At 40.5% G+C, this 18,555-nt stretch overlaps 2 protein-coding genes across 5 annotated transcripts in view; both read left to right on the top strand.

Moving 5' to 3' along the window:
- The window catches only part of LOC134189597 (nucleoporin NDC1-like), a 42,112-nt gene extending 39,303 nt beyond the window's left edge, over positions 1–2,809 (top strand). For 2 of the 3 annotated variants that reach the window (XM_062657917.1, XM_062657918.1), the window contains exons 18-21: positions 1,680–1,721; positions 1,782–1,857; positions 2,549–2,600; positions 2,666–2,809. In XM_062657917.1, coding sequence (XP_062513901.1) covers positions 1,680–1,721; positions 1,782–1,857; positions 2,549–2,600; positions 2,666–2,723 — 228 coding nt within the window. In that variant the 3' untranslated portion in view covers positions 2,724–2,809. Of the gene's footprint in view, positions 1–1,679; positions 1,722–1,781; positions 1,858–2,548; positions 2,601–2,665 lie in introns of those variants that run through there. The other variant, XR_009971513.1, reaches the window with a different exon arrangement.
- Positions 2,810–2,856: 47 nt separating this feature from the next.
- The window catches only part of LOC134189596 (protein KIBRA-like), a 41,450-nt gene continuing 25,751 nt past the window's right edge, over positions 2,857–18,555 (top strand). Inside the window, exons 1-10 of one of the 2 annotated variants that reach the window (XM_062657914.1) lie at positions 2,857–3,024; positions 4,330–4,370; positions 4,449–4,517; positions 4,593–4,687; positions 4,747–4,803; positions 5,546–5,659; positions 13,043–13,122; positions 15,411–15,462; positions 15,525–15,599; positions 15,663–15,746. In XM_062657914.1, coding sequence (XP_062513898.1) covers positions 2,888–3,024; positions 4,330–4,370; positions 4,449–4,517; positions 4,593–4,687; positions 4,747–4,803; positions 5,546–5,659; positions 13,043–13,122; positions 15,411–15,462; positions 15,525–15,599; positions 15,663–15,746 — 804 coding nt within the window. In that variant the 5' untranslated portion in view covers positions 2,857–2,887. The remainder of the gene's footprint in view (positions 3,025–4,329; positions 4,371–4,448; positions 4,518–4,592; positions 4,688–4,746; positions 4,804–5,545; positions 5,660–13,042; positions 13,123–15,410; positions 15,463–15,524; positions 15,600–15,662; positions 15,747–18,555) is intronic. The other variant, XM_062657915.1, reaches the window with a different exon arrangement.

The following is an 18,555-nucleotide window of genomic DNA, read 5'->3' on the forward strand; positions in this document are numbered from 1 at the left end:
CATACACTTGAGAATAAACTGCTGTTGACTTGAGACTTTCAAAGCAGTGACTATAAGTGTTTACACTTGCACAAGTAAACCAGTCAAAAACAACCAAATGAGTACACATAGCAAATCTTGCAGTGTCAAATGTAATGGAGGTTCAGTAGTTTTACGGATTCGGTATTGATGGGTCTGTAGTAACTATAAAAGCAAGAATCCATCAAGATTTCACACTAGTAATGAAGTTTTCCAGTTTATTTCTTAAATGAATAACAGATAGATTTCAATTGCATAGTCATTTTGCTAATTGACAGAAACCTTCAGACTCTGTAAACATTCTGCTTAGATTCGCCTCTGTAAAATTGAAGTATGTTATGAATGTGCATTAGCATCTTAACAGGCTTTGTTCATGCCTAGGGATTCATCTTAACATGTGCACAAAGAATCCTGCATGGGTACAACACTAAGCATGCCTGACTTTCAGTTAATGCACAGCCAAGAAGAAGGATTTCTGTGTAACCTGGAATCTCTTTGAGATATGTCTTTGTGTGTTGCCAAACTTTAATTAGGTAGTGCATTAAGGTGCATTTTGAGATCTAACCATATCAAGGAAGTATGTCATATCAGTAAAGCCCATTACTGATAGTTTAAACATGCGGTACTCAGTCAGAGAGATATTGGGATTTGGTGACAGCTTCATTTTGTGTCAAAGTACAGAAGTTCAGACATTAGAGATGAAAAGTTGTGTCAATGATTTATTCAGTGAGATAGACCTAAAACTACACTTCTTTAGGCTTAGCACAGCTGGTTGTAGACGTACATTTTCATTGATGAATGTGTACTGCAGAACTCTTTTGATAGAACTGAACTGTCGAGTTTTAACTTTAATCTAGCTGTTAACAGCTTAGTAGAAGCTTTGCCATCTTAAATTATAATCTCGACTACAAGTTTTTGTGGTATCAGTTCCACAGTGTATTGATTCATAACAATTTGTTTCATATTGTTAGTAGTTATAATAATGTATATTACATGTGTATTAATTATTTCATGGTACGTGTCAAACTGCATTTAGCGTATTAATTCATCACACACAACTGGAAACTACATCCCATAGGTGCATGGTTCTTATCATGCTGGCATGATTTCTTGGAGGACTCTGTATTACTCTATGTATGCCCAGTATGTGCCACAGAGAGTAACAGTCTGTCTGTTTGTCTGTCTATAAAGATATTTAATATTATGTTTGCTGACTGATTTGTTTAAATCTTGTATAAAGTTAGCGATTGCTATTGGTCGAGTAAGCTTTCAAAGATAACAATCTGTCTGTCTGTCTGTTCTCCGTCTGTGTCAGGCTGTTGCAACCACATGTCTACAGTACTTACCTAGATTTTACTGTAATGGCTAGTTGATGCTCTATAGCTAGAGAGATAATACGTTTTTGTACTGTTGTGGTTATGAATAAGAGGTCGCCAACCTGTTTCATATTGGTGTAGTTATTATTGTAATCATTTTACCGTAATGTATAGTTTAATTTCTTGATGTTGGAGGTGGGTAACTAGATCTAGGCACTTATTGGCTGGTTTATGCACACATATAGAAAGTGAAGACTTGCCAGTTATATTATGTTTTATATCTATTAATGATAATTACTACGTCGAATTTAACAACTTTGTACACTGGATTTGTTTATTGTCTAGGAATTATCTAATATAATTACTTGTCTACTGTCTCTATTAAAGGTACTATGAATTTGTAGTTGTGACTTGCTGTGTGGCATACATGGTGATGCATTGTGTAAGGCAGTAGATCTATACACCAAGCAACCTATACCAGCAATTCAGGAGGAGCTTTCTCTTAAGTTTGAACTTAAGTCAGGTGTGAGTGACGTTCTTGCTTGAACTGTGTGTGTGTGTGTGTGTGTGTGTGTGTGTGTGTGTGTGTGTGTGTGTGTGTGTGTGTGTGTGTGTGTGTGTGTGTGTGTGTGTGTGTTGCTGTAGCTCAATTGGTTAGAGAGTGCATTTGGAGAATGAAAACGTCCGAGACCTTGCAGGGGCAGATTCAAGTCACAGTGATGGCAAGCTATGGCATAATTTCCTTAATTAAGCAAGAAACTTACACACAATTGCTTCTCTCGACTTAGGAGTATACATAAGTACCTGGCCATTGACTGGGGTGGACATCACCGCTAGCTTGGCAGTAACATCATGCAAGTAACATCATGCAGCTTGTGGGCCTTGGTGTCTAGTCCCAGTGCTGCGCCATAGTCTGTGCACCTGGCTGACTCCAGCCAAGCTCTAGGTGGATTGTAGCGCTCTAAGCTTCCACGTAGCGCATGGAGGCCCTGTCTCTAGATGCAGGGGAGCTATCTCCGCAACTGACCTTAAGGTTGACGTCCAATCACCTGGAGGGCTTGACATTTGCCCATTTGTGTGTGTGTGTGTGTGTGTGTGTGTGTGTGTGTGTGTGTGTGTGTGTGTGTGTGTGTGTGTGTGTGTGTGTGTGTGTGTGTGTGTGTGTGTTTGGGGTAGTAGTGAGTAGACTCAGTCACTACCATATGTCTGTTTAGCTTTGCAACAAGGACTGAGCGGCATTGGACTTACGTTTAAACATCATCTCAAGTAGGTGCATGACCGCGCTATCAGTTTTTACTGTTGTGTGAATGTTTGCTTTGTGTTCCTTGTAGGGACTTGAACTTACCACCTGACCAATTGGAACATCTATCGCAATTCGTTAAATACTAGTACTTTGATACTAACAAAAGGAATGAAAACAGTAGGCTACAGTAGTCCGAGAGGTATAGAGTTTGAAAGTGAGCTCGCGTGATTGTGTTGAAAATGCACGTGATACCATCATTTGAAAGCGTGAGCGGGTAGAGTAACGGGAGGAGTTGCTTTAGCCAACGGCGATGTCTTCTCACAACGGTGGAAGCAGAGACCTAGCTTTGCCAAATGGATGGGAGAAGCGTAAAGCTAAATCCGATGGCAAAATTTACTACGTAGACCACAGGAACAGAGTCACAACGTGGATTCATCCAAGAGACAAGTACATTTCTAATAATGACCCTCCCCCATATGCATGAAACTTACTTGCGTGGTTACTTTGCTTGGTTATGGCTATGCAATATCGTTGACGACGTTATATCTAGGCTTACGTAGTTGCTGCACTTAAATGTACTGTACAGTGTACGCGCGCGCTTCATAGGGCTAGTTGATGGGAAGATCCAACACAAACTCATAATATGGCGTGGTGTAACTGAACTCGCGTTAGTTGTGGTGGAACACCACAGTACCCTACTTGTCGTTCTATGAATTTATTTATGATTATGGCCACTGAGCGTCAGTATACATATATGGAAAAGATAAAATGTAGATCAGATACTGACAAGAATGTAGTAATTATGTATACAGGCTTGGTAGACCCTCTTGGCCCATATACTCATTTTCAATCTTTATGATGAAAACGTGCATTGAATTTGAATGATGCTGTATAATCTAAGCTAATGTCATCATTGTGCAGTGCATACGTGGACAATCTCTCAAACTTCTCTTACATTGTGGAGTAGTTAGCTAGAGTTGTAGAACCACAGCTCTGAACGTGATTTTAGACACATTTGTAGTGGCCAGATAGAGGTATGTTCTAGGTGCCAAAGTCAACTTTTCTATTTGTTTTTAAAAAAACATTAAACATTGGATATGACCTCGGTATGCAAGGACCTGATCGAAACAGTGACGTTCCATGATTTTCACCCACCTACATCTTTCCAAGATCACAGAAACGTAGAACTTTTTATTCTTTTTCAAAGTGTATCCCACTTTACACGCATTTTGCACTCTTGCAAGGTGTACCAGTAGGTGTTCTACTTTCTTCTTACTTGGCAGTTTATGACCATATTAAAGGTGAATTGGAGTTGACTTAATTAAGTGCTTTGTTGTCTCTTTTTAAATGCAATCAAATGAACATTTATGAAAGAATAATATTTCATTTATTGAAAATCAAACAACGTCCTAAAATGGATATAGGAAGCTTGAACAAGTAGATCCTGAGGAACGCAAGGCTGGACTTTAAGTTACCTGAAAAAAGGACTCTAAAGTATCGCACATTATGCTGGCAACACTAGAAGTCAAAGGTTGAAATCATGCGGGCTGGAGCATGGGCCCCTACTATGCCCTCTCCCATTGCTATACCACGGAGTATTACTTCTTGATTATTTTTCCTTTAAGTGGCAGTTGGTCTGTTAGAAATGTATACATGCAGGCAAGTGTAATGTATGTATATGTTGTAATGTCTGTTATTCTTTCATTGATATTGAGAAAGCACTAATTGTTGAGTTTATATGTATACATGTAGAGACACAAAGCCGTTGTCATTTGCTGATTGCAAAGGAAATGGTAAGTGCTCTTTGAATTTTGACTTTCATATTGGTTGAATTCGCCTTTACCTAGTAGTAAATTGTGCATGTTTTATAGAATTACCGTATGGATGGGAAGAAGGATACCATTCAGAGTTTGGAACGTATTACGTAGATCATATTCGATGTATGATACTAGATTTTGTAATCAAGTATGGTCACTTATTACGTTAGGCTGTACTTTTTGGGTGGTCATTCTTAGGTGTAAATCAAATTGAAGATCCACGACAACAATGGCGAAAGGAACAGGAACGGTTGTTAAATGAATATGTGCAAGAAGCCCGAGAAACATTGTTTGTAAGAATCTTTGTGCCCTGCTGTAATTATCAAGATAGGAGGTTCTATTAATTTTGTAGGCAAAGCAAGATATGCTGGCAGTGAAGCAGATGCGACTAGCTCTTGTTCAAGATGATGTAATTCTAGGAACTGTAACTGTTCTCATAGTTATAATGACAATAAGCTATTACTGGATGGTACACACACACACACACACACACACACACACACACACACACACACACACACACACACACACACACACACACACACACACACACACCTTGAACCTTGAGGGCCGTCCATTGCTTGTAGCAATGATGATGGTGTCCCCGGGACGAAAGACTAGAGAAAAAGGTACTAAGAGACTGTTGCTGTGCTGTCACTGAACGGAAATGAAATGTCATGTCCTATCTTCCTGTCTGCGGAAAAATCTTCCACAAAGGCATACAAAAATTCGTTCTTGTTGGTTAGCAGTATGTTGTTGAGTTTGTCGACTTTCGCAGGCTGCAGTTGTCAGACAATGATTGACCATAGTCTTCCACTTAGTTTGATCTTGAGCGAAGATGTACCAGTTTACCTATCTGCATTGCTTCTTCCTCTGGTATTCTCACTCATGCAAATTATCATTGACACACACAAACACACACACACACACACACACACACACACACACGTGCGTGCGCATGCACAACTCCCCAACCACTAACACATCACACACCATGGAGCTTGTTTTTGATTTAATATTAGGTTTGACTGCCTATTTGCATGTTTTGCGCTATCTTGTTAAGTATTGTTTTGTGTGTGGAAAGTGGAGACATGTACTTGTGTAGTGCTGTGTAAAATTCAGATGCAAATGGTTGTGTTGGTTTACTGTAGTGCCAAGCTTATTCAACTCGGTTGCAAGAGTGTGATAGAAGGCAGTCTGTTGGTCGCCCAGCAAAACATGATCCAAGAAAGCTTCGGCAGGAAATCAAAGCTTGTAATCACAAGGTTTTATTACTGTATTATTTATGCAGTTCCAGTATACATGTACGTATAATTGACTTACAGCGTGTGAGCACATTCACACACACACACACACACACACACACACACACACACACACACACACACACACACACACACACACACACACACACACACACCTGCGCATGCAGTCATGATATACGCAAATATTATTAGGTTTGTTTTTGAAAACTGTGCTAAGAGTCCATTGCTGGTTAAACAAAACAAAATATAGGTGGAAGGACCTGGGTTGAAGTTCTTAACCAAGAACTTGGCCTAGGCAAGTCCTTACAAGGATCTGCCTGAAGACAAGAATTGTCAAGGCTTGTTAATTTTATACAGATATCAACCAAGAACTTGATATTTGTATGAAATGTTAAGTGGTTGATATTCGTATAAAGTTAACAAGTCTTGGAAAGTCTTGTCTAGATCTTGGGAAGGTTCTTGTAAGGGCTTGTTTAGGCCAAGTTCTTGGATAACAACTTCAACCCGGGGGGGGGGGGGGGGGAGGAGAACATCGAGCTATATAGAGATGATAGCTGGCATTATGACATGTTTTGATCTGTCTGTCAAGGTCCTTTTTCACTTATGCTAGGTTGTTGCTTGCACTCTTCCTGTTTATTCAACCAGGGTTAGGCTCTAGCTCGTGGATTTCGTCATATTCTGCTGAGGCGATTAATGAAGTTATTTGTATTTGAGATGGCTGGTACAATATTACTTTTATGTGTTGACAGAAAATTGCAGAAAGCTGACGCTCTAGTAGGAACCATTGCCAACCTCATTGTAATTTTGTATTTCACGTGGGAACATATTTGTTGTGTACGGTCTGTTTAGATGATACTATAGTTCAGCTGGTAAATATGGCATTATACATGTGTGTCGGCAGTAACAGTGGTGGATTCAGGATTTGCTAGACGGGGGGGAGGGGGGGACAAAACCAAGTTTGTGAGTGTGTCTTGTACAGTGAGCATGAGCACTTGCAGGTAGTTTAGATGATGCACAGTAATAGGTTAAGATGATTTATTATTATAGGACCCTGTAGGCTCACATTTGAAGAGACAGCTGTGTAGTTTTATTGAAAAGTATGTACCAAATTATGACTCCGATAGATCAATTCACTTAGAAGAAAGTTTTCCAAATGGGGGCACGTGCCCCAGTACCTCCTTCCCCCCTCCCTGCTGGTATCCGCTTATGTACGGTAGTGCTAACAAATTACTGCAATGTGTAGTCTAGTAGCACTGTGGATGTAGTAATCCAAGGTTGTGTTACCGTAGCTAGTTGTAATCATTGGCTTTCACAGTGCACTGCAGCTCAACTCAGGTCATTGGTGCTTTCTGTGGTGGAGGCAATGGGTTGAGATTTGCTGTGACATATGTCTGAGTGAACTAGGCTTGTTTGTTTAGTGTGAAGGCAGACCATCTTGAAAAACAATACAAGAGCATCTTTATGTGTGAATTAAGAGAGCTGAGGGGTATGCAAGCTTGCCTTATCATAAATCCAAATGAAGCACAATGGTTTTAAAGCATACAGTGTACCTTATGTACTCAGAGGAAAGTGGAGGAGGAGATGTTCTCGTTAACGAAAGCAGGAATCATTAGCCCACTGGACTACAGTCTATAGTTCTGCAACTGGGCTGCAATTAATCTCATTATAAAAGCAGATGGCTCTAAGAATCTCTTGCATTACAAGATGATTATGGGCAAATGTTTGGATATAGACACTGTCACAAATAATCTTTGCCTATAACATTGAGGATTTTTTACACTAGACGAGTGAGCTAGGCATACCAGCAGATAGCTTGTAAGGGGTCGTCCATATTTTCTGCATTATCACGAGTGTACAAAGTGTACACTGGGGAGGGGGTAAAATCTAGGCGTATGCTTTGGAAAAATGCTGTTCTAGCTCATGCATAGGACGTTTTCACCGAGGTAGTTTAATGGTATTACACACAGGTTTGCGTGGTCAAACTAACAGCCATTAATTACATTAATATCTACTACTGTGCAGTCTGCGCATCTGGGTTAATGAGCAATATCTGGGTTTCTCTTTTTGCCTCGTGTCTTGATGGAGAACGTAGGGAAGTTGGCAGAGTTGTCTAACTGTGCAGGCTCTGTCCATACGCACCCTGTCAATGCTTATCAGCATTTTGTCAACGCTTTTGTTTATCTAAATACCAGTTACGGCAGGCAAGATGCTGTCAGGAAGGCACAGGAGTTTTGGAAGGTTGAGAGTGATGAGAAGGATTCATTTTGAGAGAAGCTTTTCAGAAACTAGAGATGAGGACGAAGAGAAAAATTATGTTGTATTTTAGACTGGAATTAAAGGTACAGTGTTGTTTCTGTATTCTCTAGTCGGCTCGTAGATTTCTTATGCTGGTTATGTTCTTGCAGTGTAGAAGTCGTCTGGGGTTTAGACTGCAGCCAACGTGCCATCTGTTGACTTCAGTGATCCGCCCATTCCTACACCGCCTATTCACGTCTAGTGCAGCATTAGCTGGCCAGGGCATCGATACAGAGAGCTTTGCAGAAGGTAGACAGTACCGTTATGTGGCATATTTATGCAATCAGTTGAAAGTGGATTAATCCAGCCTTTTGACGGGAGATGTTACCTCCCACACTGAGTTCATGAGGGAACTCTCAATGGTGGCCGAGGCTTTCAAAGACTACTACCAGTTGGTCATGCTGTGGAAACAGAATCAGAGTTTTGTGAAGTGTAATCAAAAGTAGCAAGATTAATTGAAGATGCTGAGAAGAGGCTTTCAGATTTGAAGATGGCTTGTTACAGTTGGCACAGCTGAAAGTGACAGTCACTAGTCTTTTGCTTAATTAGGATCAGGCCATCAAAAGCTGGCAAAAATTACCTCTTTGCTGCCAGTTTACTGGAGGCAAAGTTTTCACTGGAAAGTTGCATTCCATGCCTAAACAATAGCACTCGAGCTCAAAAACAGAGGAAGTTGAATAAGCTGGCCGGCTCTGGAGATTACCAGCTGTGTGCAAGTAATTCTATTCATTTCTTTTGGGAAGCTAGTCTTGACAGCTTCTCTAAAATTGAGCATTCTTCTTTTATTCCAAAACCTCTCAATTTGGAGCAGCTGCAGATGTTTCCTTCACCACAGGACAGTTGTCATCGCCTTGGAATGGGAGGTATACCAGGCGAGGTTATATGCCAGCAGTATGGCATAGAAAGAGACGACATTGTGAAACTGAAGATGGTCATTGATCAGCTTGTGGTGAGTTTTCCTGTGCTCTTAATTAAAGCAATGCACGCATTCATCTTGCTAGATTATACTGGGCTCTTGTTTCGGCCTGGACTTGCTCACGAGCTAATAACGCTTGACCAAACTCTACACCAGGTCCAGCTGAAGACACCAACGTTGAAGAAGAGTTACCAAACAGAGAGGGGATCTTCTATTACACAAAGCCTGGTCCTTCCCCTCTGGAGGAGAGATATGTTAACAGTGATAATGGATTTCATCTAGTTGCATGGGTTTGCAGCCCATGAGCATCCACGCAGTACAACTGCTGCTTCTTACAGTGTTCGCATTGAGGATATCTGGAAGTATATATGCAGAATGCGGAAGGCTTGCCAAGTGTGTCAAACTCCAAGGTCTACAATCCGTTGAAGCCTGCACGTAGCAACACAATTGAGCCACACGGATATAAAAATTCCCTAGACGTCAGAGTTGGAGTCAAGTCATGTGATATCAGCAACGACAGGTGTGTGCCGAGCATCCTGGAGGATGTTCCCGAACAGTTCGGTATGTTGTTCAGAAGTTCATGGAGAGATGAGCTGTCTCTGTTGGAAAGAAATATGGACATCCTAGAAAAACCAACAGTCGTTTTGACGGTCACCTCAAGATTCTGTCATTAAAAGACGGCTTCAAAACAGCCCCTAAGTTGGGTCAAGAAATGGCTGTGGAGACTGGAATCGAAGTATCCAAAAGGACCATCCAGGGGCGGCTTTGTGCAGCTGGTCTTTACGGCTTTGTTGCAAAGAAGAAGCCATTCATCTCGGAGCACAACAGGAAAAGCGTCTTGCCTTGTGCGTGAACATCAACGTTGGACGACTGAGAACTGGGCTGAAGTGCAATGGATGGATGAGTGCAAGTACAACATCAAGGCCTCAGATGGGATTGTCTACATGAGAAGGAGAGTTGGAGAAGCCCTGAACCCCAATTGCCTTCACGGGACAGTCAAACATGGTGGTGGTGGCATCATGGTGTGGGGTCAATGTCGGCCTCAGGTGTTGGTGGGATTTACAGGGTCCAAGGTACCCAACATCTGACCAATACCTAAGAATCCTACAACGAGAAATGGTGCCAAGCATGGAGGCTTGTTTGGCCACAACAAAGCCATTTTCCAGCAGGACAATGATCCAAAGCACACGCGAAGGTAACCAAAGCGTGGCTCAGCAAGCAGCCGTTTCGTGTCCTTGAGTGGCCTTCGCAAAGCCCTGACTTGAATCCCATTGAGAACTTATGGGAAATTCTCAATCAGCACCGAGACAAGCCAAAGATAATCAAGAATGAAGATGAGCTATGGAAACAGTGTCAAGAAACATGGAAGAAGGTCTCCATGGACATCTGCCTCAAGCTTGTCGAGTCGATGCCTCACAGGCTGCAGAGGTAATTAAACACAAGGGTGGAAGCACAAAATACTAATAAAGCAACTTCTTGGTCAATGTTTGTCATGCAATGGCAAAATCGAGATGAATTGGTACAGAATTGAGTCTAGATCAGTTGGTTATTGCAATTTAAGATTATCATTACAACCTAGTTAAAAGCCGATTAAGTTTACATTACAACTTATCAAATCATATTCAATGCAAACAATATTCCAACCTTTGAAAACAAACTAACTTATCAATTTATGCTCATATCAGCACTTACTTCCATTCTGTAGGCCAGAATATGATGAAAAATCAACAAACAACTACCCAGCAAATACTTTTGTCCACTACTGTATGGCTGAATACACTTCTTCTCCATTTAATCACTTGCTAAAGAAAGACAGTCCTTGGACTTGGTCTTCCAACGTGCAAGCAGCATTTGAAAGACTCAAACAGTCACTAGTTACGTTACCAATTCTGGCAACATATGACCCGAGCATCCCATTGGGATTAGCATGTGATGCGAGTGAGAAGGTATTGGGTGCATGTCTTTATCACATCATGGAAGATGGTAGGTAAAGAAAGACCCATAGCATATGCATCTAAATTTTTTAACTCCATCTGAAAGGAACTACTCTCAAATTGAGAGGGACGGTCTCTCAATAGTGTTTGGAATACAGAAATTCCGGCATTACCTTCTGGGTCATAAATTTCAACTTCAGACTGATCACAGACCTCTTGTTTTTCTCTTTGATGTTACAATGGTTACAACGCCGACACACTCAAGCTCTCGTTTAGTGAGTTGGGCCTTACAATTGTCTCAGTTCGATTATGAGATTGTTGATCAAATTTCAGCTTCTCACAGAAATGCTGATTGCCTATCCCGTCTTCCTGTCAGCCCTGATGATGAGTTTGATGAATTCAGCACAGAGGAAACACCGAGCGCTGCGTTACTGAATTAGAATGCCAGTTGATTCAAACTGTTTCTTTTCAATATCAGGATATGCAAAATATGTTAAAGCAGATCCCATTCTTCAACGCCTAATTGACTATATGCGTAATGGTTGGCCATCACGTCTGAGAGACTAGCAAATGCAATCTTTTGCGTCTTGTCAACAACAGTTTTCTGTCAGAGATGGATGTGTTCTGAAACATGCAGAGACAACACGTATTGTTGCCCCGAGTGCCATCAGACCACAGGTTTTGAAACAGTTACACCATGCCCATGTTGGTGCCGACCGAATGAGTTTTATGGCCCGGCGATACATTTGGTGGCCAGGACTAGACAAGGACATCAAAGAAATGGTGCAGCATTGTAAAACCTTGTGCCTTACACCAGCGTTCTCCACCAACTGTGCCACTCCATTCATGGGACTTCCCAGACCATCCATGAATTAGAGTACATGTAGACTTTACGGAACCATTTTGAAACAAAATGTGGCTTCTAGCAGTTAATGCTCATTCTAAGTGGCCTGAAGTACGTCAAATGTCAGTCGGATCTACATCAGCTTGTCGGACTATCTCATGGTTCAGAGAGTTTTTTGCTCGCTTCGGTGTTCCCAAACAAGTTGTGACAGATAACGGCCTGTAATTTTTTTGCAGAATTTAAACGGTTTTGCAAACAACAGGGTATATTACACACGTTGTCTCTGCCCTATCACCCGAAGAGCAATGGCTAAGTTGAACGGTTTGTATAATCATTTAAGCAGGCTGTTCGAAAAGGAATGACCGCTCTGAGAGCTACTCTTGATGAAGTTGTTACAGATTTTCTGGCGGTTTATCGGAACACTATTCATGCAACGACAGGGAATTCACCAGCAAGACTGTTATTAAATATATATCTCAGATGTCAATTCGACTTGTTGCTTCCTCCCACCCCAAGGATATTGGATGACAAATTGCAGGACAGGGTCGGAAGTCTCAAGAGAAGCAAAAGACTGCCCATGACCTAACGGCTTGAGACAGAGATGAATTTCAGGAAGGTGATTAGGTCTTAGTTTGCCATGGAGCCCAATCCATGGAGTGGAAGATTGATCGAATTAGTAGGGTCTTGGGGAGAAGATGCTACATGCATGTGGTGATGATTGGTTCAAACAGTAGGAAGGTCCATATCAATCAGTTGCAGTCATATATTCAGGAGAAAGAGGACAAAGCTACTGATGTTACTACAGCTGCGCCTCCCGTTCAGACTAAATGTAGGGTTTGAGATGTCGTTACAAGAAATGACACTACATCACTTACCTCTTCTGACAGTGAGTCGGTTTCAGAACCATCAGAACCCATTGTGCGCAGGAGCAGTCGTGTCAACAAGGGTCAGCCACCTGAAAGATACGGTAGCTGGACATCGTAATCTATTTTAGTTGAGGGGGATAGTGTAGCGAGTTAGCTAAGGATCTCAGATACATACTGGATAGTTTTGGGGTTTGTTCTAGAATGTTCTAGACGGTGTGTTGTGTGCTAGCTGCAAGCCTTGGTGTTGGGTTGTATTGAGTACTTTAGTTCCGGTTGTAGTGGAAATACATTACAGGTGGGTGTGTCAACAGCAATTCATTCTGAATCCGATTTGATAAAGATGCGAAATCATAGATGGCCCCTAATTCAGTGGTTTAGCAAATGTCAGTCAATTCACCTGTTTGAAATGTGCTCTCGTGATTCTCATGATTTGAAACCATATGTCTTGATTAATCAATAATAATAATGATTTAGTCTTTTGGAGTCATTTGTACCTGTAGTAACATGCGTTTGTATCTTTTTTACCAGATTTCACATCTGAAAGTTGAGGTGGAACGTACAAAAGCAGAAGTAGAATTTCAGCATGAAGGATTGAAAACTTTGGAACGGTAAGAACTGTAACTAACTATGCTACTTGTTTTGCTGTGAAGCAGCTTATTATAAGAGATTTAGGTATTAAATGCTAACCATAAAGGTACAGCTCATCCATGTGCATGCGTGTGTGTGGTGTGTGTGTGTGTGTGTGTGTGTGTGTGTGTGTGTGTGTGTGTGTGTGTGTGTGTGTGTGCGTGTGTGCATGTGTGTGTGTGTGTGTGTGTGTGTGTGTGTGTGTGTGATGTGTTAAATCAATAATGTATCATGGCCACACCCTGAGTCTGTTAAAGTCTGGTTCCTTCTTTGCCACTGGACAGCTTCCTTCAGAAATGCCAAGATTGGACTGTAACAGCTCAAATGCCACGAAGTTGATAATGAAGTCAAATTTTGTAAACTCACTGCACTAACGGTTAGTTTCAAATGGAGTTACTATTAGGAACACAGAGAAAAGTCACTGTTCAACTCAACAATTGCTGTCTACTGGTCATCTGACATAATGGTTCACTCGTAACAGTATTTTTGTGACAGTGAGCATTTGCCCTGGATATTTGTATATTCACTATAATATTTTGGCATCTAAATGTCGGTGACAATACCTAAGTCGGCATCAACGTACATGAACGTAATGTAACGAATTGAATGAACGTTTGGTGAGTAGTGTTTACAATTTAACATTGTCCAATGTAAGACAATATGCTGCACCAACTTCACGAAATCGTTTGTCTCTCATTTTTGAAATCCCCATTACAAATTTCTCTCACAGAGCCTTCCATTTCTTTGCACAGTCATAAATAGGTTCCCCTATTGTAGCAGAGACTTTTTCCAAGCATTGCTCTTGCAATGACGCCTTTGTATAAGCAAGAAGTCACTTGAGCAGGAAGTCACTTGCCACAAGGAAGGGTAGCTTCTGATGGCTTCAACAAGCTTCTCCATATTTTCAATCAGCTGCGAGCTACGGGAACCACGTGATTCCTTGTACTCGGACTATAGTGGTCAGCATTAGATTACATTTTGTTGGAATAGACTCCACCTTATTTCAATGTAACATAATGTAACGTAATGTAACATAAGGTCACGAGCGATTGCCCAGTTTACAATGATACATTCGTTACGTTTGTTCCATTTGGTTGGTGCCAACGTAGGTATAAACTGATGTTAACACATTTGTTTGTAATCATGAAATGTAACTTGTACTAAATATTACTGAAAGCATCTAACTTTATTTTTTGGTCAATTAAGCAAAAGCAGCACAACCTGTCACTACATCAAGCAAGTAGCTTGCAAGACATCTACACCTTTGTGGTCATACTCATTCATTGTGAAAGCGACTATTTGTTGAGTCAAATATCAAATCAAACATTTTCAATTGTGTTTGCAGCAAACACAAACATAGGCGCATATAATGAAGCTATTGTCAAGTTTACTTCACAACTTTAATGTTAATTTTTTTACATTTTTGCATGCTTAAGGTAGCACTATTTAGAACTAAACTAACCAGAACAGATACTAAATTATACAGCAAATCACAAAGAGCACCATCATGATGTTTTATGTTGAGGTTGGCCTTCTGACCACAGCCAAGTTGAATCTAAGATGATCTTCAGAACAGTACCACAAATTTGACAAATTTGCACCTCATCACACAATTGAATTCTGTGTATTAATTTTTTCTTAATATTTTGTGCATGTAATGTCGTTATGATCCCACAAATTAGTTCTACACAAATGGTACAGTTTCTTAAAATTGCACAATTTCTTCATGCATTAGGTTCTATGAGCCATATACCTTGGGCTATGAGCAACCGTATACACACAACTTGACAGGGTTAAGATTTAACACTTCAAATCCAAGATATTTCTTAACTCCTTTGAATGTTGCACAGTTACTGTTACAGTTACAAAATTTGACTTCAGCTCTATCAATTACCTCTAGTTAAGCCCTGAAACCCTCAGCTCTACTAACTGCCTCTTTAATAATTGCTTGTTTTAGTACAAACATTGGTAGACTGTGACATGAGTTTAGTGTGTGTTCTTGTATACAGGCAATATTTGTATGTTTGCATAGTTAGTTAGTTGATGTGTACTTATATTTGTCTTTTATGATTGTCTTAGAATAGCTGGATGTTTGCTAGTAATGATAGATTAATTAATTATATGACATAGTGTAATGGACACAGATTTACGCAATTTAATTTAAAGTGTATAAATATAGCTAATTAATTCTTTAGAGCAAATGATACTCAGGAAAACCTATCAAAGTTCTTCCTTGAGTTCTATATCTTATTATTGTGGTACTTGTTAGTGTGGATCAAAAAATGTCTTCTCATGGCTCATATCATCTGGAAGATGCTAAGGTTGGTATTTCCTGTGTTCCAATATGCCATAATTATAGCTAAAGCATAAAGTTTGTGTGCAGGCTATTTTGACAGAAGTGAAAGATATCCAACATGCATTGCAGACGAGTGAGGTTAAGAAATCCAAATTAATGCTGGTAAAGATGTGTAGTTAAGCGTTTAATGCTGTAGTTTTGTTGAGTAAAATGGTAATGTTGCAGGCTCTTGCTGATCTGAGAGAAGACTTATCACTGAAGGCAGCAGAAAGAGGACGAGACCAAAGGAAATTAAGCAGATCAGCAAAGGTAAATGCCATGTTGTGTTGTTGTTGTGTTGTGAAATGGTAGGACAATGACTTTTTAGTGAAGTCAGGGAATGTATCTGTTACTCGGTTTTCACACACGTCCAAAGACAACCTCCTCAGGATCATGCGGGCATTTTGTGCCTACTATTTACTGAGAGCCACTCTTAGAAGTTAGTTACTGCTTTACTCAAATACTGGTCCTCTACAAATGTAATAGTAGTTGTTTTTTAGTATGCCTTTTAACTATCCCAGGCTCTTCAGAGACAAGCACCCATAGCATTCCACAACCAATGGAAAACACAGTTTGCTGTCACAATTGCAAACTGAAGTTTTGTGTAGGCTGTTCTTTGCCCATTCTATGCTTCTGCCACTATGCCTCGATGACCAGCTGCTTTATTAATGAGAGTGGGCGTGGAGGATTCCAATCTGATATGTTGAAATGTTCAAGTTGATCCATTATGAAATTTAGGCGATTTGCATCTCCTGGTCTACTATAGTCATTGGGCGAACGTTGTTGTTCACGTTGAGTTTCAAAGTTGTTGATAAGTAAGGTGTGGAAAATGCATAAGGCATCATGGTGCCTTATACAGTACCGGTCAAAAAGGATTACTCAAACCAACCTTTTACACATGTAGCATGTATAATTACAATTATCCTAACAAAATTAGTGTTATCTTGAATGGCCATAGTGGGGTGCATTCTCGAAATACCGCTAAACTCAATAATTAACGGTTTTCTTAATCTTAATGAAAGTGTAATTGAAAAAAGACATATAGACATTACACATATATAATCATATATATTAAGCTTGCCTGTATACTTTCAAACGAACCAACCGCCACTCCAAAAAGAACAAATCCTATATGCCCTATCCCACTATAAGCTATTAGCCACTTAATTTTTGTTTGATTTAAAGCACCAATGGCCCAAAACACCAACGATAATATTGCACTTGCTACCAAAACAATTTCCACAGAAGCTATTTGTACTAACAGTATTTTGTGTAACCTTTTCTAGCGTCTATGACATTGTTTACTCTTGTAATCATGCTATCAACAAGGGTTTGTTTTCTTTCTTAAGGCACATTATTCCACACTGTCTTCAAGCATTGCCACAGCTCTGACGTGTTGCTTGGCAACTGTTGCTGGACAATAAACGCAAGATAATTCCATATGTGCTCAATTGGATTAAGATCCGGTGATTGAGCTGGCCAGGTACTAAGAGAGCTGGAGCCATTGTGCTGGAGCCATGTTTGAACACTTTGCCCGGTGAGCAGGAGCATTGTCATGCATAAGTGTGACATCACCGTGACCTAGTTCAAACTCATTGATTGTTGGAACTAGCGCATTTTTTGAGAATGCACATGCATTTTTTAGCGTTTAGCCACTCGTTGATCAACACAGTGTGACCAATGCGATTCCTCATCATGCAGCCCACACCATGATACTACCTCCACCTTGCGCTACCGTCTGCGCTACACAATCATCTTGCGGCTGCTCTCCTGCTCTTCTTCTTACCCATACGCGACCACTAGTATGGAACAACTGAAATTTGCTTTCATCACTTCAGACTATGCGTGACCAATCGTCAGTTGTCCAGTTTCTGTAGTTCTATGCAAATGCGAGGCGGCAAACGTGATGCGAAGCTGTAAAGCGTGGCTTCCAACGCAGCCAAACAATTCAACCTCTTGGAGACGTCTTTTAACTGTGGAGATGGAACTGTTTGCTCCATTGGCCTGCAACAATTCGGAACTAACCAAGGGTGCAGTTAATCGTCGGTTAGAAAGCGAAATTCGGATCAGCTGGCAATCTTCTCTCATGTAAGTCATGCGAGGTCTCCCGGGAATTCTCTTTGCTTCCATATTTCCAGCTTCCCGTTACCTTGCCGTTATGATGGAAACTGTTTTCTGGCTACAACCAACACGTTCAGCTATTTGCCTTTGACTGTAACCTTCTTCCCACAGTGTGACGATTTTACCGGGATTCTCATATGACGTTCTAACTTTCCTGACCATTCCTCTCTAACATAGTTCCTAGGCAATTTGTGGTGCAGCAGCACACAAAAAAATTTGCTCAAATTAGTGAAAGAAATTTTCAACAGAATGCTAGGTAGCCTAGTGGATGACGTGTAGCAACTGGGCAGGAAAACGCTATCTCTGCCAAATGAAAAATAGCTACTCTAATATCTAAAATTGTATTGCTCAGATAACATTGCTAATGGCAACATACAAAATTCTGCAGTTTCCTCTGCAAACTAAAATATACGAAAGTACATCATACGTGTAAATTGATTAGTTTCAATACTACGAAACATTTTCTGTGGAAATAGTGATGACAAATTATTGAATTCATTCTAAATCAGCGATAGTAAACTACGAGTGAGTAATCCTTTTAATCGATACTGTATAAGGCATCATGGTGTCTTATATAAGGCATCATGGTACCTTATCTAGCACTTCTGACTGAACCTCAAATGGTGATCACCAAATTTATCAAGAATTTGTCTGCAAGTACATCTTACAGCTTTAGAAGCTTACGAAAGTATGGTCATACCAAGTCATATGTGCAAGACTATGATAATCTTTTGTGGTGTTATGGTGAGGCCTAATTTTAGGTTAGCGACTGCCTGTAACCTTGAGCCAGCATGAGATGCTGAGATATAATTTATGCGAGCACGATCATGCAAACGACAAGTTGTCTTGATTGATGACAGGAGAGAGTAATATGTACAGTGAAACTTGAAATGATGTGTGTGTGTGTGTGTGTTGGGTCACGAGAGATGTTTACTGTAAATAGACCAAAAAATACTTG

Source organism: Corticium candelabrum, chromosome 14, assembly GCF_963422355.1.
Source record: "Corticium candelabrum chromosome 14, ooCorCand1.1, whole genome shotgun sequence".
NCBI classification, from domain to species: domain Eukaryota; kingdom Metazoa; phylum Porifera; class Homoscleromorpha; order Homosclerophorida; family Plakinidae; genus Corticium; species Corticium candelabrum.